Source organism: Desmodus rotundus, chromosome 12 (assembly GCF_022682495.2).
Source record: "Desmodus rotundus isolate HL8 chromosome 12, HLdesRot8A.1, whole genome shotgun sequence".
Lineage (NCBI taxonomy): Eukaryota > Metazoa > Chordata > Mammalia > Chiroptera > Phyllostomidae > Desmodus > Desmodus rotundus.
The window spans coordinates 69,782,837-69,809,554 of record NC_071398.1 but is presented as its reverse complement, the minus strand read 5'-3'; the positions used below and the strand labels follow the sequence as shown (position 1 = coordinate 69,809,554).

The 26,718-nt window shown below is 44.6% G+C and overlaps 1 protein-coding gene across 1 annotated transcript; it reads right to left on the bottom strand.

Moving 5' to 3' along the window:
* Nucleotides 1–1,820: 1,820 nt before the first annotated feature.
* On the bottom strand, nucleotides 1,821–18,468 carry PGLYRP3 (peptidoglycan recognition protein 3). Its single transcript, XM_045203714.2, has 9 exons — nucleotides 18,182–18,468; nucleotides 13,771–13,866; nucleotides 12,410–12,517; nucleotides 11,322–11,523; nucleotides 9,362–9,480; nucleotides 8,209–8,358; nucleotides 6,799–6,997; nucleotides 4,246–4,364; nucleotides 1,821–3,578 (listed from the first exon to the last, which is right to left on the bottom strand). The coding sequence occupies exons 2-9, from the start codon at nucleotides 13,817–13,819 to the stop codon at nucleotides 3,400–3,402; spliced, it is 1,125 nt and encodes a 374-aa protein (XP_045059649.2). The 5' UTR covers nucleotides 13,820–13,866; nucleotides 18,182–18,468; the 3' UTR covers nucleotides 1,821–3,399.
* Nucleotides 18,469–26,718: the final 8,250 nt, after the last annotated feature.

Below are 26,718 nucleotides of genomic sequence, written 5' to 3'. Positions count from 1 at the left end.
GCCTTGAAAAAGCAGTCTCCAGCTGAGTGCTCTGAGTTTACTTTGTGTCTTTAAGTCCAATAAAAAATACATAATTTTGAGAAGGCAATAATCCAGACCATGCCACATCATTGATTTGAGGAGACCTTGATGAGTGCTCATGGAAATGGGACCGCCTACAGCTCCCTTGTCCAAAGCCTGCCTGGGCAGACAATGGTAAAAAATGCCAAGATATCTTAAGGGCAGGTTTTTTCATGAGACCATTCATTTCTCAGCATCTTGCGTCCAGTCCTGTGGCTACTTCCTATATGAGGGGCTGTTAAACTCACCCTCAATGTTGTAAAAGAAGGAAACATATGATAGCAGCTGAGGAAGTTTCCTCTAGGAAGTCTGTGCCCAGCTGCACCCCAGCAGTGAGGACTGGGTTGGCTGGTCATGTACCCACTCATCCTGGGGGTTCTCCTTCTGGACCTCTCCCTCTGGTGTGGAAATCTGCAAGGGGCACTAAGTCCCCTGGGCCAACTTGACCCTCCAGATGACCTGAAGGCAATGGATGGAGGGAATCCAGTGAAATCTGAGGGACAGTCTTTGTGAAGCTGTTAAAACCTGCCTGGTTGTCAGACCACACAACCCAAGGTTCCAGCATGAGGAAATAAAGCCTCAAAGCCTCTGGCTGTAAAAACCTGTGGGAATTGCAGTGGTGGGAGAAACTCCAAGCCTCACAGGAGAGTTCGTTGGAGAGACCCATGGGGTCCTAGAATGTACACAAACCCACCCACCCAGGAATCAGCACCAGAAGAGCCCAAATTGCTTGTAGGGTGCGAAGGAAGTGACTTAAAGCCAGTGCGGAGCCAAGTAAGTGACACTGTTCCCTTTGGGACCCCTCCCCCACATACAGCGCCACAAGGCAGCAAAGCAGGCTGAGGCTGCCTTGCTTAGGTATACTGGTGAATACCTAAGGCCCCGCCCCTTAGAATGTAACACACATAGGAGACAAAAAAAATATGGCCCAAATGAAAGAATAGATCAAAGCTCCAAAAATAGAACTAAGCAATGAAGAGATAACCAACCTATCAGATGCAGAGTTCAAAACACTGGTATTCAGGATGCTCACAGAAATGGTTGAGTATGGTCGCAAAACAGAGGAAGAAATGAAGGCTATGCAAAGTAAAATAAAGAAAAATATACAGGGAATCAACAGTGAAGGGAAGTAAACCAGGACTCAAATCAACGACTTGGAACAAAAGGAAAAAATAAACATTCAACCAGAACAGAATGAAGAAACAAGAATTCAACAAAAATGAGGAGACTCTTAGGAACCTCTGGGACAACTTTAAACATTTCAACATCTGAATCATAGGGGTGCCAGAAGGAGAAGAGGAAGAGCAAGAAACTGAAAACTTACTTGAAAAAATAATGGAGAACTTCCCTAACCTGGCAAAGGAAATAGACTTCCATGAAGTCCAGGAAGCTAAGAGAGTCCCAAAGAAGTTGGACCCAAGAAAGCTCACACCAAGGCATGTCAGAATTACATTGCCCAAGATTAAAAAGAAGGAGAGAATCCTAAAAGGAGCAAGAGGAAAGGAGACAGTTACTACAAAGGAGTTCCCATAAGGCTATCAGCTGATTCTCAAAAGAAACCTTGCAGGCAAGAAGGGGCTGGGAAGAAGTATTCCAAGTCATGAAAGGCAAGGACCTACATCCAAGATGACTCTATCCAGCAAAGCTGTCATTTAGAATGGAAGGACAGATAAAGTACTTCCCAGATAAGGTCAAGTTAAAGGAGTTCATCATCACCAAGCCCTTATTATATGAAATGTTAAAGGGACTTATCTAAGAAAAAGAAGATTAAAACCATGAACACTAAAACAACAAACAGTTCACAACTATCAACAACTGAAACTTAAAAAAAAAAAAAAAACTAAGCAAACAACTAAAACAGGAACAGAATCACAGAAATGGACATCACATGGAGGGTTATCAGCAGGGAGATAGAGAGGGAAGAATGGAAGAAAAGGTACAGGGAATAAGAAGCATAAATGGGGAGTGGTAGGGGGGAAATGGAGACAACTGTACTTGAACAACAATTTAAAAATGTGGAATAAAAGAAGCATAAATGATAGGTACAAAATAGATAGGAGTTTAAGAATAGTATAGGAAATGGAGAAGCCAAAGAACTTATATATACATTCCATGGACATGAACTAAGGTGGGGGAATGCTAGCGGGAGGGGGTATGTGGGTGGAGGGTAATAAAGGGGAGAAAAAAAAATAGGACGACTGTAATAGCGTAATCAATAAAATATATATTTTTTAAACTTTGCCTGATTGAAGAGATGTAAAACACTCTGGAAGCAAAGACACAGTATAAATACCAAACGTATAGGGAAAAGTCCACATTTCTGGCTGCTTCCATTTATCTCTCTCCTTCCTCCTCCTCCCTTTGTTTCCAGATCAGAAACAACAAGAGCCAGCTCCTGTGCTTCTAGTGACCAGCAGTACTAGTCTGCCTTGTCTCAAAGGAGGGTCATCGCTCAGCCCACTGCCGGGCTGGCTGGGCAGGGGCAGGCAGCATGTACTGGGCAGCTTGTGTGGACTCAGCCCAGGCTTGGGTCTGGAGGAGCAAACAATTCCTGTCTTTAGAGAGCACTGGGACGATAGAGACGGGGTCCTTAGAGACACAGCAACCATTACAAACACGTAACCAGAGCTGGCTGTGAAACTGAGAAGGCATGGGAACAGAGAATGTTGGCAGGATGGGGGACTGTCCAAGAAGTGTTCCCCAAAGAGGGGATGATGAGCAAATTTAAAAGGAAATGGAAACTTGGATAACTCATTCATTTATTCATCCAGTTCTTCCACAAATAACTGCAGCACCTACTGGATTCCAGACAATACTGAAGGACTGGGGACACAAAGATGAGTAAAACCGGACCACCTCACAATCTAGTGGAGACATACAAGTCTAGAAATAAGTCCAGAATAAGGGCTGCATCCATGTGTGGACAAATCAGTGCATGAGCAGACAGGAGAGGTGGGGGCATTGACCCAGGTCCTGTGTGAGGATCAGGGCTGCTGCCCAGACAGCAAGGAAGGCATGCAGGCAGAGGGGCACATACCAAGAAGCAAGAAGTCAACCAAGGTCTAGCCATTGTGTCACTGGGCTGAGGAGGTGGGCAACCACGGGAGAGGAGGAGGAGGAGAAGGGAAGGCTGGGCCCAGACTCAGAGGGCTAGCATGCCTCTATGGGGATTGGGGGCCACTGGAAGATGATAAGAGGAGAGAGAGGACCACAGGAGGGATAGGATGGGGTTGGCAGGGAGTGGACAAGAGGTGTTGAGCCAGGATGGAGAGTGAGAACAGGGGAGGCCCAGCAGCCAGGTGGGTAGCGAGTATAGTCTCAGAAGGAGCTGGTGCCTCCTCACTGTTTGAAGTGGGGCCAGGTACTGATGATGTTGTACAAAGCCTTCCCAGGGGACAGAATGTTGGCAATATCACTGTGCCCCACCAACAGGTAGTTGGGAGTCAGGTACCCCTTGTCCACTGCACACTGGATCAGGCTCTGGGCTGCCTCCAAGGCTGCGGCATTTGGTGGCTTTTCTGAAAAACACATATACCCATCAACCATCAGAGTCTCAAGGTTACTTGCTCAGAGCAGGGCCAAGCACCTGCATTCCAGTCTCCCTCTCCCACACCCCCACCACCATAGCCAACAAATTCACATAATCTGTGGCAGCCAGACACAATGAGAAAACAAGGTCTTTGTGTTCCCTGACTCCTCTTTGCAAAGCTTCTTCTGGAAAGTTCGAAACTGCTCTGGATGAGAGCTGCAGAACAGCACACCGCTTCTCAGCAGGCACCAGGAGGCAGACATAGCACCACTGGACTGTCCATGCTTTGCCATAACAGGTAGTGATGGTCCTCAACATTGTTGCCATGGTTACCAAGGAAGAGGATGCTTTTGCTGACTGAGAGCCATAAAAGCACCAAAGTTTGCAAAAGATTATGTTCCCTCTTGCTCCATGTTTGCCTTTGGCATGACTATAAAGATAGAGGGAACTGGGTATGGGGATAGGTAAATTTGGGGGGAAACTTTCTGCCTGGGAGGGACACCTGGTGACCTGCATCCTATATTGAGACCCTGGAAGCTAAAATGCACCACTAACACTGCCAGACACCACAAGGTTGCCTTGTCCCTCATGCTCCCCAGACATTCCACATGAAGCTTCACCACCCAGAACCCCTCTGCCCCATGCTCACTCCTTACCTACAAAGTTGCCCATGAAAGCAATTCCTAGGGCAATATCATTGTATCCATAGGTGTGAGAGCCTTGGATATGCCAGCCAACTCCTTCATACACACCACCATCCTGGCCCACCAGGAAGCTAGGATTGGGCAAAGAAAAATGCAGAAAGTCACTCTGGGAAGAATTGGTTTCATTTACTCTTTAAATCTCTCATTCATTCTTTCATTCATTTGTCACATATTGACTGAACGTCTCTTATGTGCCAATGTGCACAGAGACAAAAAAGAGAAACAAACAAACAAAAAAACAATCAGTTTCTGAACCCAAGAATTGAGCCCAGACAGTGACAAACAATGATAACAGCAACTTCAGTCCAGTGCAACATGGCCTTTTTCCCCACAATGCCCCTGAATAGGACCCTTCCAGGGTGACCAGTGATTGCCTTGACACTAGTACATTTTCTCTTCTGAGTTACACTGGCCCCACTGACCCCTCTTTTCTTAAAATGTTCACTTTCCTGGGCTTCCAGGAGCCACACCTTCCTGATTTTCCTCTACCCTGCTGGTTTCTTGCAGGGCCCTCTCCCATCCCCTAACTCTTCCCTAGAAAGTGGTGCTCCTCAGGATTCCAGTCTAGCCCCTTCTCTCATCTCACTCAGCATGTTTTTCTTAGATAATCACCCATTCCCATAGCTTCAATTACTACCTATAAAAACTAGTATGTCCCAATAAACCCAGCTTCTCCTGTGATTTCCTCAGCCAGAAAATTGGGCATCATCCTAAACACCTCCCTCTCCCTCCTCCAGCCCCATCTAATCATCAGTCATGGCTTGTCAATTGCTTCTCCTCTTCTCTCCATGCTGGCTGCCGCCATGCTGCTCCAGGTCACCACCACCTTTTGTCTGGATTTCTGCAATAGCTCCCTGCCCAGAGTTTTGCCCCCTTCCATCCCATTCCTAAAATAGCACCTGCAGTGATTTTGTTAAAATATGAATCCTATCATAGAGCATGACTTTCTAGATGCTTTCAAATTGAATCTGTAAGAATCCACTTCAGGGCTCTTCGTCATGTGGCTCTTGTTGGCCTCTCCAGCCTCACCTCTCACCATTTCCCTCTGATGTCTACTTTTACATATGAGTTAAAGTTCTTCAGTTCCTCAAAGATATGTGCTCTGTCTGGACCCCGGGCCCTAGCATATGCTGCTCTCCTCACCTGGACATTTCTTGCCCCTCTTTGCCTGACTAACCCCCACTCCTCATCCATGCCCCAACTTGGATGCCCCTTTACCTGGAGCCCTGCCTCACACACCCACTCCCCCAAAAGTTTGCTAATGATTCATCCTGTGCCTGTCCTATTCCTCATTCATTACAGTGCCTCACTCTGACTTGTCCTTATGAAGTTTGCTATCTTCTCTCTCACCTCCACAGTGGAAGGAACCATATTTATCTTGCCAAGCACTGGGCATGTAGCAGACACCCAATGAATACTGGTTAAAATGTTAGAGAACAGTGAGTAAGGGGGTGCTTTGTCTTGATTACAGTCCACATCAGGATTAGGGATGTATCATGAGGCTGGAGGGTGAGGGGGGGCACCATAACAGGTTTTGAAGGTCAAGGAACAGGATTGAGCCCCTGAATGCTGAACGAGAAAGGAAAACTAATATCCCTTAGCTTCTGGAGTTTTCCATTCAGGGTTTTCAAATTTATAGTCCATTCCATGTTATCTATGCTGAACAACCATGGCAAGGCTGTGGAAAGTCGGGCAAAGGGCAGTAGCAGCTTCTCCTATTTGCAATGGCTGCTTTTACAATGTGAATTAAGAGGAGAGGCAGCCAGCCCAGAACAAGTCACGTGCCAAAGTAAATCCACCTGAGACTTTGCAAAAGCTGTTGTGATTAAGTCACAGATGAATGATTGCAATTTATCTACCTCTAACCCTGTATCCCTTCTATGAAATTCCAAGGCATCTTCTATTTAGCTTCTGCTATTCCATTAGCTCAATGTATTTCTTTATGATAGACCTGGCATTAAAGGAACCAAAAAAGAACATTCAAATTTCACTCTACATCTTCAAGTAGATATAGTATTGCCGTTCCAATTGTAGAGATGAGGCTAAAGGGGCCCAGAAAGATTAAAAGTTCCTGTATGTATAAAATGGAGTAAATAGTACCAGAGCTATTGCAGGATTCTAACATCAGAGGGAGCAAGTTGGGGTGGGGCCAGACTGAGGAAGAGGGTGAGCAGGGCCTGTGTCTCTGAGTGGTTGGAAGGGATTAAATAAAATAGGCACAATCTTCAGTGGTCTTCCATAAGGGTCTCACAGTCTTGCTTTACCACTATTGCTTCTAATATCTTCTTTTCAGAGTCTTCCCTTGAGGAGAACATGCCCAGGAGAGATACTAACCCTTAGCTATGTCTGAATGATAGTCCAGAATCTTAGACAAATAAAATGTCATGCCTTATGTAAAGCCCTTGGCACAAAGGAAGGGCTCAGTAAATATCGATTCCCTCCCACAGCCCTCCTTCCTATAGCCCTGAAGAAAAGGAGGGTCAAATTTCCACCAATCCCACTTACTGATATCCAATGTCACAGAAGTTCAGTTTGTCCATGTGGTAGGACTGTGTGTCTCGGACGCGAGCCTGACAGTCCGTGGATGTGCTGCAGGTTGCCCCAGCAGTGTGGATGATGATGACATATTTGGCTGGGATATTCATTTCAGGGCAGTATGTCTCTCTGGCTTCCCAAGATGACCGCGTGATGATGCTGGGGCAAGCTGGGGCAAGGTGAGAAACCAAGGCCATGGGAATGCTCCTGTGCCCACAAATGGATAATCACACCACTGCAGGCTGAGCTGCTCCTCAGTCTCCCCAACCTCTGGCACCATGGGCACATCCTAACATGAACTCAATTGTGGGGCTCTAGGAAAGGCCATATAGGGAATGTCTGGGTCAGGTGGCTACAGCCAGTGGACAGGGGCAAAAATCTACAGGTTCTGATTACAACTATGGAAACGAATGTGTGAGCAGAAGTGAAAGAACTATTGATCATTCAGAGTCAGCCATTCCATTCAAAAGACCCAGTGTACCTACCTGCCTGAATATGCATTGCAAATATACGCAGGTGTGTGTACTTATGTAAGAGGACCAAAATGCAGAAATCATATGACTCTCTAAACTGATCACATGTACACATGGAAGTAATTTGAAATCTATAAAGAACTCTACAAATGTGAAAAGATTATCATTATTGAAGATAGCACCTGTCTGAAAGCAAGAAAAGCTTTAGAGATTTACAATTTTTAAGAGGTTAATAATACAAAATATCCTTGAGTCCAAGAAAAGATCCACTCTAACATAAAGCACTCAGCTACTGAAAGTGTTCATTAATTGTACTGGTTTTAGGTTGCTGCTTGCTCATCCCAAAACGGGGCATGATTTTCATCATCCAGTTTCTTGAAATATTCACTCTGATGTCAGTGTGATCTGTGAAGGCAAGTTTTTTTCACCACTCTGGTCACGTTGCAGGTTGGCTGAGTGTTGCATTCAGAAAGGTTGTGTGTGTGCACTCACATAGTATACATAAATTTGTGTGTGTGTGTTTACTTCCCGTTACCATGCTTTATTTTTCTCTAAGCCTTCCTGCCATCTGACATCACATGTATTTTACTTGTTGATTTCCTTATTTTCTGTCTTCACAGAAATACGAAGTTTTTTTCTGTTTTGTTCATGGCTGTAGCCTTAGTACCTAGAAGAACATCTAATATTCAGTAAATACTTCATCTGTTAATGAAGTGAAAATGTGTGTATATACATATTTATGTCAAAAATGACTCCATGGCTATGTCATTCCAGTGGGAAGAAGAGATCAGGAAAGTACCCTTTCAGAATTTTCTGGATCTCAGCGTGAGGTGTCCTCTGTCCAAGAAACTGTCCCTAATGGTTGGGTGTCACTGGGAGGAGGTTGAGCTGGGACTGAGGACCTTACCTTTCCTGGGCACTGGCTGCTTATGGGCCAGGCACACCTCTTCTTCCAAGAGAAGTGGCTGAATATACCTGGGCAACAGATGACCTTTCCGGATGGCGTAGAAGATCAGGTCCTCTGCAGCTGATAAGGCAGCTAGGCTGGGACTGCTGCCTGGAAGAGGATGACATGGAACACCAAACTGTCAGCAAGAAACTCCAACCCAGTCTAGACCTGGAGGGAGGATAAGGTGACCAGCTGAGCCTGAATAGCTGATGAATGGAAAGAGAGGAAGCTGGTCCAGTAGCCAGGACAGGGGGCCTAAGAGGCAAGGAACTACTCGGACAAAGCTCTTGGAGACCAAGTTGATGACCTCTTTTAAGTGCTGAGACTTTTATCCACTCCATCTCTAGGTGGAAGAGCTGGGAGGCAATAAAAGCTCCATGCAAAAGGAGGCCCAAATAACCAAAACAGGCACTCCCTAGCATGGAGAAAGGGGTGACAATACTTACTTAGTAGCTCCCACAATCCAGCATGTGGCAAGTGCTCTTTTCATCCATTAACTCATATAACTCTCAAAGAAAACCTCTTAGATAAGTGCTGTTCCTAGATCCAGTTAGTAGATGAGGATCTGGCAGGTGCTAGTCATTGAGCTATTAGCTCTTGACTCCATCCTGCCCTGTGCTCTCCTGTTTCGCAGGGAGCTAAAAACCTGCAAAGGACATTCCTCAGACTTCCTTGACTGCTGGCTTTGGTTGGGTCCTCCCCACAGGAGACGCTGGAGGAAGAGAGAGGCCACGCTTGTCTGCCTTTGCCAGGTGCAGGCTCAGTGTCACACAACTTCAGACTCCAGAAGTGATGGCAAAACTGTGAGCTCAAGCAGTGTCAGTCTCACCGGAGCAACAGACCAGAGAAGAGGAAGAGGACAAAAAGGATGCCATGTCATAGAATCCAAGCAAGGAAAGAACTTCAAGACAGTATGACGTAGACTGAAAAGAGGGGAGTGTGAGCAGCATTTGAGATTTTGCTTCCCAAGCCTATATGGTCAGTTTGACTCAAATAAATTTCTATAAAAAATTCAAAAGAAGAAAAAGAAAAGAGGGGTGTGGAGATGAGGGAGCAAAGGAAGAAAGTATAGACAACTCTCTGGCAGAGGGTCAGAGGGGATGATCATTACCTTCCTTGGTGCCAAAGAAGGTGAGGCCCAGCGAGATGCTGTTGTAGCCCTGGGTGTGCAGACCTTGGATGTTCCAGCCAACACCTTCATACACCCTGCCATCGTCCCCAACCAGGAAGCTGCCAGTCAAGGAAACATGGATTGAATGACAAATCCCTATGACAGGAAACCTCTCCCCCATCCTCAGAAGGGAAAGGGTTCGAGAGGCTCATAAAAAGCACTAAGCTTCAGTGACCTAACAGTTGGAGAGGGGGGATCACCCAGTTTAGACTCCCCAGACTTCTTTAAATGTTGTTGTGACTTCATTTACATGTGTTTCCCAGAACCTCCCTTTAAAAATACTCGTTTGGTTCGAAATGGAATTTTAACCTGAGGACATTAGTTTAACATTTTTCAAGGGCATAAGAATGCATTCATCAAGTTTTTAATTATAGAATCAAGCACTTGAACATTTAAAACAACTGCGATTCAGGAATTCCTTTTTATTACATGATTTTTTCTTCAGTTTCTCTTTAGTAGTGCCTGTAAACTCTTCTTTATCACAGAAACTTCTTTAGAATCTTCCCTTTTTCAGTTTATTTTTAAAAACAAATGTATTATTCTTTTGTTCTACCTGCACCCCTCCTTTGCTTCTTTAAATCTTTCTCATCCTCCACTTTCTAACCACAGACTTCAGAATTCATGTTGTTACAACTCTTGCCATATTCGGCTTCCACAGCAAGCTGGACACAGAAAGAACACTCCCCTGAGATCCCCCAAAGACCCTGAGTGGAGGTGAGCCAACTTCCAGCCCTGCGCTGACATCAGCCTGAGGTTCAGGGAGCCTCGGCATGTCCAGCACACCCCTGGCTTTGCTGCCAGCACATTCAACATGTTCCTGTGTCACAGCGATCAGCCCACTGTGAACAGCCCCTCAAGGCTGCTGTCAGCTGCACTATACCCACAGGAGACTGTTAAATTGTCACCACAACGCCTGACTTAGAGACTCAGGGGACACAGCAGTGACAGCAGCGGCAGTGGCGGTCCTCGTGTCAGGGACAGCAGCTGAGCTGTAGTGAACACAGCTTCCCCAGACGTAGGACAAAGACCCTGCTACCACCCTCAGCCCCAGGGACTCTGTGGCTGCAACGGGGCCTCCAACTGCTCTTACTTATTTACATCTAAAAATAAATTAAGAACATAGGTTACGCTTTCCAACTGGGTAATTCAGAAAGCATTTATATTTGTCTTTAGAATTCAGGGAAGAGAGCTCTATTCCCACACTCTCTCCCTCCTTATGAAGACATATATATATGTCTTTATATATATATATATATATATATATATATATATATATATATATATATATATGAAATCAAGGAAATCTTGGCCTCCACTGATAATCCTCAGCATGGATACCCAGTCTCCATGCCTCACACATGTCAACACGGGGCTGTCCTCACTCCATCCCCAATGCCATGCCTCCTATGGAACCCCAGTGTCACTACGAGGTGGCCTCTCAGGGTACCTGGTGGGGACTGCTTCTCAGCATAAAGCCTGTCCATGTGTGAAAATGGAGCAGGCAGTCTGGGAAGAGTTCTAGGTCCACACTCCCCAGCAGTGTGACTTTCTCTAACCTCCCCAGACCACGGTGTTCTCACCCGAGAAGCAGGAGTGGTGATGTTTCTCCTGCCTGTCCTTCGGAGCGGCTGGGAGGGCCTGTGTGGATAACCCTTGTGAAGACCTTGTAAACTGTGGCATTCTGCGAGCTGCAAGGGGGCAGCTGTGGGGACTACACGAGGTCCCTTGCTTCCTTCCCAGATCTCCCAGAGTCCCAGACCACATCTGAATAAGTGACTCAGGGCCTCCCTCCTAATGACCCCAGGAGGATTTTGGATTTTGCATGTTTGTTTTAACACTTTGTACTTATTTTTAAAAGCAGCATGAATGGGAAATCAGAGGACAGGTGGGAGGCTCTTACTTGTAGGCCACATCACACCAGCCTTTGGTGTAGATGGAATGGGACTGAAGGTCCTGCAGCTTCTGGCTGCAAACATTCTGCTCCTGGCACTCCATCCCCATGAGCTGGTCCAAGATGACATAGGCCACAGGTGGGGTCAGCGGGGCCCTGCAGGTCAGTGATTGTGCCCCCCACTCCTCACGGGAAACAATGGTGGGGGTACCTGCAGGGGGTGCAAAGGATGGCACATGGCAGCTCCTACCCACTTCCCCCAACAGGCTGCCGGCGCCACACTCGTCCTCTCCTGCCCTGTGATGGGGGGACAGGCCCTGGGGGATGCCTTTGCCACCAACAGCCTCCCCTTTGCATTCTCTATGGTCTGTTTAGGCTAAAAAATTTCCCCATTGGACTCTGTGTTCGGCTTGGAAGTCGAGTTGCCTTCTCCAAACACTGGCTTGTTGTACTTCCCTGGAAGACATCCCATCCTCAACTCCTCTCAGGCCAGCTTCTCCCTCACAGAAAGCAGCCCCAGGGACACTCACACCCAACCCTGGGGCCTGAGCTACCTTCTCTTGAAGCACCTCACCTGGATGCCTTAGGAAGCATTGTCCTCACTGGCATTTGCCCCGGGTCTCTAATTGTGTCTTTTGTCTGGCCTTCCCCTCACAAAGGTGACTGTCAGGATGTTCTGCCACTCCCCTCAAACTAGAGACTCCAGGATCCAGAGCCCACAGGAAGTTCCACGAGCATCAGGTACCGTATCTCTCTCTTTCAGATGAAAAGTCACTGTGGGCAGGGCTGAGAGCCCCGAAGGGCCCCAGTTCCCCTCAGGCTCCCTGTCTGTGTCCATCTTGGGGCCTCTGGAAGCTCGCTCAAGGACAGAATGTCTCCACCCTCCTACTGAGACCTGGGAATAGGGACTTTGTCTTTCCTCCCCAGGGCCTCTCTCCTCTCTGCACCTCACCTTTGCCTGAGGGCTCCAGACAATCCATGGCACTCTCTGGCAAACGCCCCTCTTGGGATCCCACCCGCCCCCACCCCACCGCAGTGAAGTCCTGAGAAACATTCTGGCCACCTAAGCAGCCCCAGCCAACCCCAAACCACCTCACCATTGCGACCCTTTTGAATGAACTGCGAGATGCCAACAAACAGGTCCACAAGCCGCTCCGACACTTCTCTGGCTTGGGTTTCATTCCAGGAGAACCGAGGGGAATCCCCTACAAAGGAACATTGCACTCGGTGCTGATCTTTACAGAACACCTGGACCGTCCTAGAGGCATGGGCTCCACACCCCCACTCCACAGCCCACAGTCTCTCTGGCTTCCTCTAGGAAACAAGGCAGAGATGTTTCTTTCTGGCCTCATCCTGCCTCTGCCTCTCACATCTGCCCCAATGATGCCTTCATGTTGCCATCTTCCCCCAACCCTCCCACCATTCCAGGCGCTCTGCAGTCTCTCTGTCTCTTATCTGAACAGCCCAGCCTTTCCCACTTCACCTATTAATAAATCAGAATGTTCCATGCCAAAATGTCATCATCATTTTGAGCTAACACACAAACACGTATTAAGCACCTACTGATCCAGATAAGGTGCTTAAAATATAGAAGTTTTCCAACTGTTGTGACTGCCCTTACAAACTAGATATTTTAGATAAGATTAATTGAGGATTAGTCATTACAAACATGCCTCATCCCCCTCTGCCTGTCCAGTACCTGAGGTCATGGGAGCAATAACCCCTAGAAGCAGCAATGTCACCAACATTGCCACCCACAGGCCATGCTTTGTAGGTTACAAAGCATTTTCAAGAACACTATCAGATTTGTGGCTTAAAACAACTTTATAAGATGAGCAAAGCAAATCAACTACTCCCTCTACACAAATGAGAAACTAAGGATCAGAGAGGTTAAGTTACTTGTCTAAGATGACACAGGCCTTAAGCCATAGACTTGGATCCTGGCCCAAGCTGTCTGGCCCCAGAGCCATGTTCATAACTACTACACTCTCCAGTCTTCCCAAAGTTGTCAGATGACCTTGAACAACTGACCTTGTCAGATGACCTTGTCCCTCCCATAGCGTGGCCTGTTTCTCTGGCTATAAGACAAGGTCAGGAAGAATCTCCACCAAGGCTGAGATTCTGCCCTTTTGTAAAGTCATCAGGAACACATACATGACCGTGACACTGAGGATGAGGCGTGTTGGGCAAACTGGAGAGACTGAGCACTAGAGCCATCTCAGCAGGGAGGAGGGACCAGAGCTGGGCTCAGAAGGGCAACATCACTTTGGCTCGGAAGGGGCCATGTCACAGTGACACTGGGGTTCCATAGGAGACATGGCATTGGGGATGGAGGGAGGGCAGCCCCAATTTAAGACTCGGTGGGGAGGAGTGATGAGTCTGGAGAGGACAATTTGCAAGTGAAACCAGGTTGGGGCTGATGCCAAAAGTACTTCTGACCCAATGAAAGAAAGCTTACCCCAGGCACTGAGACCCAGAGCTGAGAAGAAAAGAAGCCACAGCAGCATCCTCACGTGGTCCCAGGACACAAATTAGAAGAGTGTGGACCACAACCCTGAAAGGGATACAGACAGTTAATCCAACAGTGCTCACTTTTCCAATATGGTACAACCCTGCATGGTGTCCTGTCTGCCTCCCACCCAAACTGTGGGCCTTCTCAAAGCCAGCACCTGGCCAGGCTTCTCATCATTCCCAACACAGGGCCTGACTGTCAGCAGGTGCTCAGTAAAGGTAAGGGCATCAACATCTCCGTCTGGCCACCACCCTTGCCCACCTCCTATGACCCTGGGAACTCCTAGTCCCTCAGAAGAGCCCAGTGCCTCATCTGAAACCTCCCAGTATAGATAAGAACAATTTCTAAAATCTTTTAGTAGCTGTTATGAATAAAACCTGTGTAGATAATTTCACATATGTACTATAAGTTTATATATAATCCTTTAAAAATTGCTATATTATGAACTCCACTTTTTAAAAGTGTTTTTAATTATCTTTTATTAACTATGCTATTATAGTTGTCCAGATTTTTCCCCTTTGTCCCCCTCCACCCAGCACCTACCCTTCCTTCAGGCAATGCCCCCACCATTGTTCATGTCCATGGATCATGTATATAATTTCTTTGGCTACCCCATTTCCTGTACTGTACTTTACATACCCATGTCTATTCTGTCACCACCTATTTGTACTTCTTAATCCCCTCACCTCTTCACCCATTCCCCCATACCCACCTCCCATCTGGCAACCATCAATATGCTTTCTGTATCCATGATTCTGTCTCTGTTCTTCCTGTTTGCTTAGTTTGTTTTTCAGATTCAATTGATGGTAGATATGTATTTATTGCCATTTTATTGTCCATAGCTTTGATCTTCTTTCTCTTAAATAAGTCCCTTTAACATTTAGTATAATAATGGTTTAGTGGTGATGAACTCCTTTAGTTTTTTGTTGTCTGGGTTGCTCTTTATCTGCCCTTCAATACTAAATGATAGCTTTGCTGGGTAGAGCACTCTTGGCTGTAGGTCCTTGCTTTTCATGACTTTGAATATTTCTTGCCAATCCCTTCTAGCCTGCAAAGTTTCTTTTGAGAAATCAGCTGACAGTCTTATGGGACTTCCCTGTAGGTAACTAACTGTTTTTTTTTTTTTCTCTTGCTGCTTATAAGGTTCTTTCTTTATCTTTAACCTTTGGCATTTTGACTATAATGTGTCTTGGAGTGGGCCTCTTTGCATCCATCTTGTTTGGGACTCTCTGTGCTTCCTGAACTTGCATGTTTATTTCCTTCACCAATAAGGGAAATTTCATTTTTTTTTACATAGATTTCCAGTTTATTGCTCTTTCTCTTCTCCTTCTGGCACCCCTATGATGAGAATGTTGGAACACTCGAAGATGTCCCAGAGGTTGCTTACACTATCCTTGTTTGGGAGGGTTCTTTTTTCTTCTTGTTGTTCTGATTGGGGTTTTTTTGCTTTCTTATACCCCAAATAATTAATTTGATTCTCAGCTTCATTCACTCTACTGCTCTTTACTTCAATTAGTGTATTCTTTGCTTCTGACTCTATCTCTTTTATGCTGTTGAGGTCCTCACTAAGTTTCCTGAGCATCATTATAAACAGTGTTTTGAACTCTGCATCTGATAGATTGCTTATCTCCATTTTGTTTAGTTCTTTTTCTGGAGTTTTGATCTGTTCGTTCATTTGGGCCGTGTTTCTTTGTCTCCTCGTTTTGGCAGCCTCCCTGTGTTTGTTTCTATGTATTAGGTAGAGCTGCTATGAATCCCTGTCTTGGTAACATGGTCTAATGTAATAGGTGTCCTATAGGGTCCAGTGGCACAGCCTCTCCTATCACTCAAGCTGGGTACTCCAGGTGCTCCCTCTGTGTTGGCTGAGTACACTCTCCTCTTGTAGTGCAAGGGCTGACTGTGACCACTGACCACCAACCTCTGCCCTCCGTGGCAAATCAGCTGTGCAGGAGCAGGGTGGTGGTGCTCTGACATGGTCTGTAGCAATCCACTAGGTACACAGGCTCTAGGGTATCCCAGGTGGTGCAGGCCAAGGTCAGCCCCCACCTGTGTCCTGCCCGGGGCCACCCTGCCTGAGCTATAAAGTAATCTGAGATGGCTGCTATTTGTGCTGGACTTGGAGATTCCCAGGTGAAACCAAACTGTGAATCTAGGCTGACTGCTGCTAGTGTCAGGCCTGGGGCCACTTAGAAAAAGGTACAGTAGCTGGGGGCTTACTGAGACTGGCTATTGCTTATTTGATAGGATTTAGGAGGTTGTGAAGCATGAGCCAAAACCAGCCATTCATACGGAGAAGTCATGGTTAATAGTTTGGGTGGGATGGAGTCTTAGAAGATCTCCATGTGGGGCAAACAGTGTTAGCCAGGCTGATAGAGTCTCAGATATGGCACCCGCCTGCTGGCTCTATGGGAGAAGAGCTCAGAAAAGCGGACAGTGGTCTCTGCCCACCATTCTTTCTGGGGAAAACAGTTCCCCCAACTTCCACATTGATTCCAGACATTTCATTTCCTCCCTATATGCCACTTGTGCCTTTCAAGCTGCTACCCCGACACTGGAGTTCAGACAGAGTGAGTCTAAGTCCATGTGTGGATTCTTTGAGGAGAACTGCTTGGGACTCCAGGAGTTTCTTCCACCGACTTAATCCCTGCTGGTTTTTGCAGCCAGAAGTTATGGGGACTTGTCTTCCTGGCACTGGAATGCTGGGCCGGGGAGCCTGGTGTGCAGCTGGAACTCCTTGCTCCTGAGATATCCTGAACTTTTATCCACCACACGTGGATGTGGGACCAGCCTGTTCCACGTCTCCACCCATCCTACCAGTCTGGATGGATGTGATTTCTTTAATTCTGTAGTTGTCAGACTTTATTCAACTAGATTTCTGATTGTTCTGAGTGATGATTGTTCTATATTTTAGTTGTAATCTTTATTAACCCCACTTTTATAAGTGAACACACTGAGGCTCAGAAGAACTAAACTATAAGGAGGGGCAGGACTAGCTTCATCCCTAGCACTATTTGAGAGTCAGAGTTGTGTTAGGTCATCCAATTTGGTCCTCTACCCACAAAAATTCCTACCAGATGCACATCCTATACTGTATATTACCACATCCTATATTATAGGTATTTGCGAAGGACTCCACAGACATTCCATTTAATTTCCTCACAGTGCTCTATGAGACCCACTCTTACCATCAGGAAACTGGGCCTAAGTTACCCAACCAGTAGGAGCAGAGTAGGACAACACCCAGGTCTGTCTGACTCTGTAGCCTATGCCTGAAACTTCTCTGCAACCTGCTTGACTTTCTGGTGGTGGAGTTTCAACGTGGGCCCAAGAGGTTAAACTCCAGGGCCTCTACAGTCTTTTCCTGTAGACTCTTTTCTGCTGTCAGGAAAAAATGAATTCTTACTTGTGCTCAGTCAAAATGAAATATCAGCTCCCTGAGATGTCAATCAAAACATCAACTCTTCTCCCAATTATCCTACTGAGAAACTACAGGGGGAAGTTTGAGGTAAAATGGGAGATCATCACCCTCCAGGGGTTTTTTTTTAATAATCAGTGGTCCTCAGATGGAAAATGTTTATAACCACTATTTAACACTTGAGCATGTGGGAGCTCCCTAAATGAGAACAAGCAATCTCTTGGCAAATAATACGCAAGGTTCCTTTCATCTGAGAAAACTGTGCACTGAAGAAAAAAATGAGCCCATCACAGATGAGGACAGGCACCTAATAAACATGCGGGATAGTTTTCAGACTCCCTCATGGGCCAAACAAGAGACAAGGATTAACTTGCCCAAGAGGGAAGTCCTGTAGGCTAGCCTCCTGTAAAGCTACCTGGAAACCAACAATCAACTCTGGTCAACAGGTGATCTGCACCCTGGCCACTTGACCATAATGTCACCTTGCAAGTGTTGTCCTGAGGTGTCACATCTTTGGGCTAAAACTGCAAGGGTGAGCCCAGGTTCTGATCATGCCAGGGTGTCTCCCACCCCCAGTCCTACTCGCACCTCCAATCACAAACACTGAGTTGACAGGATAGGCTGGAACCAAGGTTCAACCACCTTGGCTCACATTCCTATGCATTCCGTATACTTAAAATAAAGATGAAATACAAAAGAAGGACACAAGTGAGACATAATACATAAAGATTCGGGGTTAGAGAGAAAGGGAAGAAATTGGGTAGAAGTAAGCCCAGTACCCACAGCCAATAGAGAAAATTTTCTTATTAGGAGGAAGAATTCAAGAGGGGAGACCAGAACAACTTTCTCCACTGTGTTAACATTTTAACCTGATAGAGTCCAGATCCTTCAATGGGAAAGTGCTTCCCAAGAAAAACCACTCACACTCACACTCAAAAATACCTGGGGATCCCGTGCAGGTCAGGGTGCAGGCGGCTCACCCCTCATTGGCTGGCAGCTCTTCCCTTTCAGACTTGGCTTTGGCCCTGCCCACCTTGGCCAGCCCCTGCCTCCTCTGGCCTTCGCTCTCCCGGAACTAGAGGGCACTCTTTCCCGGCAATGGAGACTTGGGCTCTGGCTTCGCACAGAGGAAAGCTGGATCCTTAATAAAAGGCAAAGAAGAGAAGAGCAGACTTCTGAGGCTCTGAGCCTGCTCTCTCCACAGCACCAAGGGGAACTTGGTGAAACCAGACTCCAGTTGAGAGCAGGGACCCGCCCTGTGAATAAGCCCAGGTGCCTCCTCCCTGGGAAAGGACAAGATTGCCCAAGCCCCATGAGCTCCTTCCTCATCCCAGACTTCAGGAAGCCTGACCAATGTAGGGGTGCCTGTGGGACCTGGGTTTTCACAACCCTGCTGTATCTAAACTATCATTGAGCTGTTTTGAACTGAATAAAGTTTCCTTCTTCACTGTACTTCAAATTGGGTATTCCTGTTGGTGTTCAACTGGCACCAAGCATTGGTTGATAGTCCTCAACCTGAAATTTTTATTTATGACTCTGGATGTTTTCTGGTGTGATTAGTAGAAAAACCCTTAAAAGGAAACTGAGCTTGTCTTTGAAACAGCAAGTTAGAGAGAGCTGAGGAGAGGGTCTCACTCTGAACTTAACGACTTGTAAAAAAAGAAAATTCAAGTGATAAGGGAGTGGTGGCAGCCCAAAAAGGGAAAGAAAGATAGCCATGACCGAGGGTCCCTGACTAAAGACTGGGTGTCAACCACGGGGGCAAGGCCACTGCTGGCTCATATGGGATTTTTAAGAGAATTAGAAAAGGTGCTCCTTCCACAGTTAAAAATTGTAGTCACTGATGTCTCAGGAAAAAAAAATTATAATAAGTAGTCACTTTTTCTAAGTCACATAAATCAAATTATTAAACATAAAGTAGCACTTTAAATTTTTAACTACAATAATTAAGAACTCAAAGTCACAGAAGTATGATTTGTTATGCGGTTGCTTTGCTTTCATGGAAACAAAACTCATTGTGGTAATTTTGACACTTTATCCAATATCTCATTTTCTTAAAAACTGATAACTAGTCTTTGTTGGACCATTTTAAATACATTTCACTTGAGAAGTGATATTCTCTACTAGTGACTGATATCAACCAAGTTAAATACATTTTAAAAGCTACAACAGTTTTCAGAAGGATAGCTAATATATTTTTGCTGCCATTATGCTCCAACTTTGGCACGATTCACACTAGATGAGTAAATAACTTAGTCTCCACTCTCTCATATGTGGATGTCTAATCAATATCACTCTTCTTACTATGTTCACCAGTTAATTTCAACTGCAAAATTACACCTAGTAGTAATAGTGCATATTCATCATAATTTTCCAAGTTTCATATGAAATCTAAGTACCAAAAAGACCATAATCTTTTATCTGTATTGTAGAATTTTCCTTTAAAAATGATACTGTCATATCCAATTTTTTGAAAGATTGAAACATCAGGTTGATTCATAGGTGTGTTGATACAAACAACAGAAGTGAGTCCTTTTCTTTTTTTCTAATATTTTCTACATTGGAGAAATTATTGTCATAGTCAAAAGATTCTTAATTTGTTAACATCATTAATACATTTTCCATAAACATTTTCATCTCTAACTTCTTTAAATCTTTGTTTTCAAGGACGTTATAAACACTGAGTTGTGCTTCCTACTTAATTTTACTTATAAAAAATAATTTTACTAAACATTATGCCAAGTTAGTACTGAGCAAATAAATTTTAAAATGGTTATTTTAAAACATATTATACCTTACACTCAGTTCTGGAATAAACTTTATTAAAGGCATCGATTAGATTTTTACATCACATATTAGATGAAGGTTTTTTGGTTTTGGGGTTTTTCTTAATTTTTATTGTTATCCAATTACAGTTGTATGCCTTTTTCTCCCCATCCCTCACCCCACCCCAGCTGAACCCACCTCCCTCCTCCACCTTCACCCTCTCCCTTGGTTTTGTCCCTGTGTCCTTTATACTAGTTCCTGACAACCCCTCTCCCCACTATCCCCTCCCCACTACTCCCTGGCTATTGTTAGATTGTTCCTAACTTCTATGTCTCTGGTCATATTTTGTTTGCTTTTTCGTCTGTCAATTATGTTCCAGTTAAAGGGGAGATCATATGGTATTTGTCCCTCACCATCTGGCTTATTTCACTTAGCATAATGCTTTCCAGTTCCATCCATGCTGTTGCAAAGGGTATAAACTCCTTCTTTCTCTCTGCTGCATGGAATTCCATTGTGTAAATATACCATAGTTTTTGGATCCACTCATGTACTGATGGACACTTAGGTTGCTTCCAGTACTTGGCTATTGTAAATTGTGCTGCTATGAACATTGGGGTGCACAGGTTCTTTTGGATTGGTGTTTCAGGGTTCTTAGGTTATAATCCCAGCAGTGGAGTTGCTGGGTCAAAGGGCAGTTCCATTTTTAGTTTTCTGAGGAAATTCCATACTGTTTTCCACAGTGGCCTCACCAGTCTGCATTCCCACCAACAGTGCACTAGGGTTCCCTTTTCTCCTCATCCTCTCCAACATTTGTTTGTTGATTTGTTTATGTTGGCCACTCTGACTGGTGTGAGATGGTACCTCATTGTGGCTTTAATTTGCATCTCTCTGATGGCTAGCGATGCTGAGCATCATTTCATATGTCTCGGGACCCTCTGTATGTCCTCCTTGGAGAAGTGTCTGTTCAAGTCCTTTGCCCATTTTTTAATTGGGTTGTTTGTCTTCCTGGAGTGGAGTCGTGTGAGTTCTTTATATATTCTGGAGATTAGGCCCTTGTCTGAGGTATCATTGGCAAACATGTTTTCCCATACTGTTGGTTCTCTTTGTAATTTGGTGCTGTTTTCTTTAGCCATGCAGAAGCTTTTTATTTTGATGAGGTCCCATTTGTTTATTCTTTCCTTTATGTCCCTTGCTTTAGGGGATGTGTCTGTGAGGATGTTGCTGCGTGGAATGTCTGAGATTTTCCTGCCAATGTTTTCCTCGAGGACTTTTATGGTGTTGTGACTTATATTTAGGTCTTTTATCCACCTTGAATTTATTTTTGTGTATGGCGTAAGTTGGTGATCAAGTTTCATTTTTTTGCACGTAGCTGTCCAGATCTCTCAACACCATCTGTTGAAGAGGCTGTTTTTGCTCCATTTTATGCTCCTGCCCCCTTTGTCATTAATTGACCGTAGAGACTTGGGTTTACTTCTGGGCTGTCTGTTTTGTTCCATTGGTTTATGTGCCTGTTCTTATGCCAGTACCATGCTGTTTTGATTACAGTGGCCTTGTAATACAGTTTGATATCAGGTATTGCGATCCCTCCTACTTTGTTCTTCTTTCTCAAAATTGCTGCAGCTATTTGGGGTCGTTTATGGTTCCATATGAATTTCTGAAATGTTTGTTCTATATCTGTGAAATATGCCATGGGTACTTTAATAGGGATTGCATTGAATCTGTAAATCGCTTTGGGTAGTATGGCCATTTTGATGATGTTAATTCTTCCAATCCATGAGCATGGTACATGCTTCCATTTGTTTGTGTCCTTAATTTCTTTCTTCGGTGTTGGGTAGTTTTCCGAGTACAGGTCTTTTACCTCCTTGGTTAGGTTTATTCCTAGGTACTTTATTTTTCTTGTTGCTATATCAAATGGAATTTTTTCCCTGATTTCTGTTTCTGCTGTTTCATTGTTGGTATACAGGAATGCCTTTGATTTCTGAGTATTGACTTTGTATCCAGCTGTTTTTCCAAATTCATTTTTTAGGTCAAGTAGTGTTTTGGTGGAGTCTATAGGACTTTTTATGTACACTATCATGTCATCTGCAAACAGTGGCAGTTTCATTTCCTCCTTTCCAATTTGGATGCTTTTTATTTCTTTTTCTTGTCTGATTGCTGTGGCTAGGACTTCCAATACTATGTTGAATAGGAGTGGTGAGAGAGGGCATTCTTATCTTGTTCCTGATCTTAGTGGGAAAGCTCTAAGTTTTTGTCCATTGAGTATGATGTTGGCTGTAGGTCTCTCATATATGGCCTTTATTATGTTGAGGAATGTTCCCTCTATTCCCACTTTGCTGAGTGTTTTTATCAGAAATGGGTGCTGTACTTTATCAAATGCTTTTTTCACATCTATTGATATGATCGTGTGGTTTTTGTCTTTGCTGTTGTTTATGTGGTGTATTATGTTTATTGATTTGTGAATATTGTACCATCCTTGCATCCCTGGGATGAATCCCACTTGGTCATGGTGTATGATCTTTTTAACGTATTGCTGGATGCGGTTTGCCAATATTTTGTTGAGAATTTTAGCATCTATGTTCATCAGCGATATTGGCCTGAAGTTCTCTTTCTTCATTGTGTCTTTATCTGGTTTTGGGATTAGAATGATGTTGGCTTCATAAATCAAGTTTGGGAGTCTTCCATCTTCTTGAATTTTTTGAAATAATCTGTGGAGGATGGGGGTTAGCTCTCCCTTAACTGCTCTGTATAATTCTCCTGTGAAACCATCTGGTCCAGGGCTTTTGTGTGTTGGGAGTTTTTTGATTAGTGTTTCAATTTCGTCTGCTGTTATTGGTCTGTTCAGGCTTTCTACTTCTTCTTCATTCAGTTTGGGAAGATTATCTTTTTCTAGAAATGTGTCCATTTCACCTAGGTTTTCAAATTTCTTGGCATACAGTTCTTCATAGTAATTTCTTACAATCCTTTGTATTTCTGTGGTATCATTTGTAATCTCTCCTCTTTCATTTCTAATTGTGTTTATTTGGATCCTCTCTCTCTCTCTCTCTCTTTTTTTTATGAGCCTACTTAAAGGCTTGTCGATTTTGTTTATCTTTTCAAAGAACCAGCTGCTGGATTCATGGATCCTTAGAATTGTGGTTTTAGTCTCTATGTCATTTAACTCTGCTCTGATCTTGGTTATTTCCTTCCTTCCTCTTGCTCTGGACTGTCTTTGTTGTTGTTCCTGGAGTTCTTGTAGGCATAGGGTTAGGTTGTTTGTTTTAAATGTTTCTATCTTTTTAAGGTAGACCTGTATTGCTATGAACTTCACTCTGAGGACAGCCTTTGCTGTGTCCCATAGGTTTTGAGTTGTTGTGAGTTCATTTTCATTTGTTTCCAGAAAGTTTTTGATTTCTTCCCTAATCTCGGTCTTGACCCATTCATTGTTTAATAGCATGCTATTCAGTCTCCATGATTTTGAGTGTTTTGGGTTTTTTCCATTGGGGTTGGTTTCTAGTCTCAGTTGCTTGTGGTCAGGGAAAATGCTTGATATGATTTCAATTTTCTTGAATTTGTTGAAGCTTGCTTTGTGTCCTATCATGTGGTCTATCTTTGAAAATGTTCCATGTACACTTGAAAAGAATGTGTATTTTGCTTCTTTGGGACGAAAAGCTCTCTCTATATATATATCAGTTAAGTCCATTTCATCTAGGGTATTGTTAAGTGACACAATATCCTTGTTGATGTTTTGTTTGGAAGATCTGTCCATCTTTGACAGTGGGGTGTTAAAGTCCCCTACTATAATTGTGTTGCTGTCAATATCTTTCTTGAAGTCCTCCAAGATTTTCTTTATGTATTTGGGTGCTCCTATGTTGGGTGCATATGCATTTACAGTGTTTATGTCTTCCTGGTGGATTCTTCCTTTGAGTATTATGAAGTGACCTTCTGGGTCTCTCTTTATGGCCCTTCTTTGGAAGTCTATTTTGTCTGATATGAGTATTGCTACCCCTGCTTTTTTTTTTCCTGTCCGTTTGCTTGGAAAATTTGTTTTCAGCCCTTCACTTTCAGTCTGTGTAGGTCTTCTGTCCTTAGGTGGGTCTCTTGTAGGCAGCATATGTGTGGGTCATGTTTTCTTATCCATTCAGCTATTCTATGTCTTTTGATTGGAGCATTCAATTCATTTACGTTTAAGGTTGTTATTGATAGGTACTTATTCATTGCCATTTTTTCCTACCTGTGTTCCTCTGTCTTTCTCTTTTCCTTCCTTTCCTTAAAGCAGTCCCATTAACATCTCTTGCAGAGCTGGTTTGGTGGAGGTGTATTCTTTTAGACTTCTTTTGTCTGGGAAATTCCTTGTTTGGCCTTCAGGTATGGGTGCTCAGGCCGCTAATCCAGGTGTGGGCCCACCCGGGTGTGTTGGGCCAGTGCACCCGGGCAGCTGGGCGGCTGATCAGGGTTCACACCCACCCGTGGTTTCAGGTGTGGGCACCCAGTCCGCTGATCTGGGTGCAGGCCAACCGGGCTTCAGGTGTGTGCTGGGGCTGCTTATCCTGCGTTCACAGTCCAGGGGTTGAGGGGGTAGGGGCGTAAGAAGCCATGGCTGCTGTGGAGAGTTCTCTAAACAGCCGCTGGGTGCCTTTATTTTCTCTTTTTCTTTTCGAGAAATTCCTCCTATTCAAGCCCCACCCCACCACCCCACCCCCCACCCCCCACCCCCTAGGTCCAAACAAGTACCTGGCCTCTCACACAGCCCAGCCTGGCTCTCTCCCAAGAATCCTGCAGCAGACCCTGTGCCCCAGCGGGGGACTTAAGCAGCCCTGGTCCCCGCGCTGGTCCCAGGGACCTTATTGTCCTTAAGCACTCTTCTTACCATCTGATCTTTCAGTGTCCTCTATCTTTGGTCTCTGATCTTCATATATGCTGGAATACCGTTGGCTGTTTGCTCTGTTCCTCAGATCAGCTAGGCGTTTCACTGATGCTGAGGGGAAGTGGACTCCACTCCCACCTCTGTCTCCGCCATCTTCTTAGAAGCCATATTTTTTATCCTAGATGAAGATTTTAAACTACTTTTGTTAAATCTCTCTTCAATATACTCCAATGTCTCATTGACATTGAAAAGTAGCTGTAAGCTCTTGGACAATATAAAAAATATTAGGAGCATCAAAAAATAATTCAGCTTTTTTATTTACTGCCAAGTTTAAAGGTTTCTGAGGAAAGGGACCACAGAATTCTCTAGAAATTTTTTAGTATCTTTTGAGAACTTTTAAGTGTTCTATATATATTTGTAGCATTATTGTATTCCTGGTTACACCATACCTTCAAATCAAAACCATCTTATTTATTCAATTATTCTGTACACATTTATCAGGGGTTTACTCTATGTGAAGCTTATTACCCAAAGAGAAGTAAGAAAAGAATGAATTCACTTTCAAGGAGTTAATAATATAATGTGGGACATGGACTCAAACAACAATTGTTATGACAATAAGGTGGAATGTGGAAGTTCTCTGTAAAGTGATGTACAACGAATTATAAGGAGGAATTAGAAAACCAGAAATAGGTTTTTAAATCTGGAATTGAGAGTATTAAATAGGCTATTAAGCCACAACACTGTGGCTTCCTGCTTGCTCTCAGCAAGGAGTAAAATGGTGGGGAAATTGGAAGTGTTAGAAGTAGAAGAGACTAGGAATATAAAAGAGTTCTCAATTTGGGAGGTGAGGTAGTCCACAGATACGATATACTCCGTGACCAGGGACAGCTGAGATGACATCAGGGAAAAGCATTTAGAATGAAAAAGGTTGAAGGAACAAAGATAACAGAAGTGTTCTCAGTGTGAAGCAGCCTAGAGGCCAGAAGGATGATCAAGTCTTGCCTGGTCTGAGCCCAAAGGGCAGGACCACGGTCTGAAGATACCTTTGGGTCATGAGGAGTACGCTGAGACCTCATGCACAAGAGACATGGGGAGTCGGTAGACAGTGAATTTATTGGACAGTGCAGAGAAGTTTGCAGGCAATAAGTTACAGGCAAAATTGTGGTTGCAGAAAGCACCATAGAAGGAGACCTGAGATGAAGGGATAGGGTGAGAGGCAGAGAGTCAGAATCCATTCTTGAAAAGGCTGGGCTCAAGGTCCGCCTCTGAGTGTTGTGACTCTCCCCAGACTTCAGATCCCTGTGGGAAGGAGAGGTCCCTGTACACTGATGGGACAGGACATCTGCTGGCGGCGAAGCAGGTAAACCTGGATTCAGAAGACAGCCCTGTAGCCGCGAGGCTCATGATAACACGGAATCTAAAAACTTTAATCAGCTCCACATGGTCCAGATTCTGCACTTTAAAGAAAAGAACGCTAAATAAAGCCCAGAGAGGACAAGACTTTCTCAAGACCACAGGGAAAGTCGTTTTGAGCCAAATCTAGAACCCAGCTCTCATTGCCAGTCTAGTGGGGACCCCCTCCCACATCCCAGTGATTCGGGGAGGGTTAGTAACATCATGTGTCAATGGCCATTGTTTAATATCTTGAAGGAGAAAAGCTGCCAAAGTCATTAGCAGAATGTGGGGTCATAGACTTACTCTCTGTCCTGGGAGTGGAAAACATGTTCCTTTGTTCTGTTTTGTGTTGGAATAGCCCATCTGAAGAAACTCCAATGGCTCCCTCCCAGTGACTGCCCAGGACCAAAAACCAGACAGTTGCCTCTAGTTATGCACTCACAGAATTGTCTCCCTCTCTGATAATAGCATC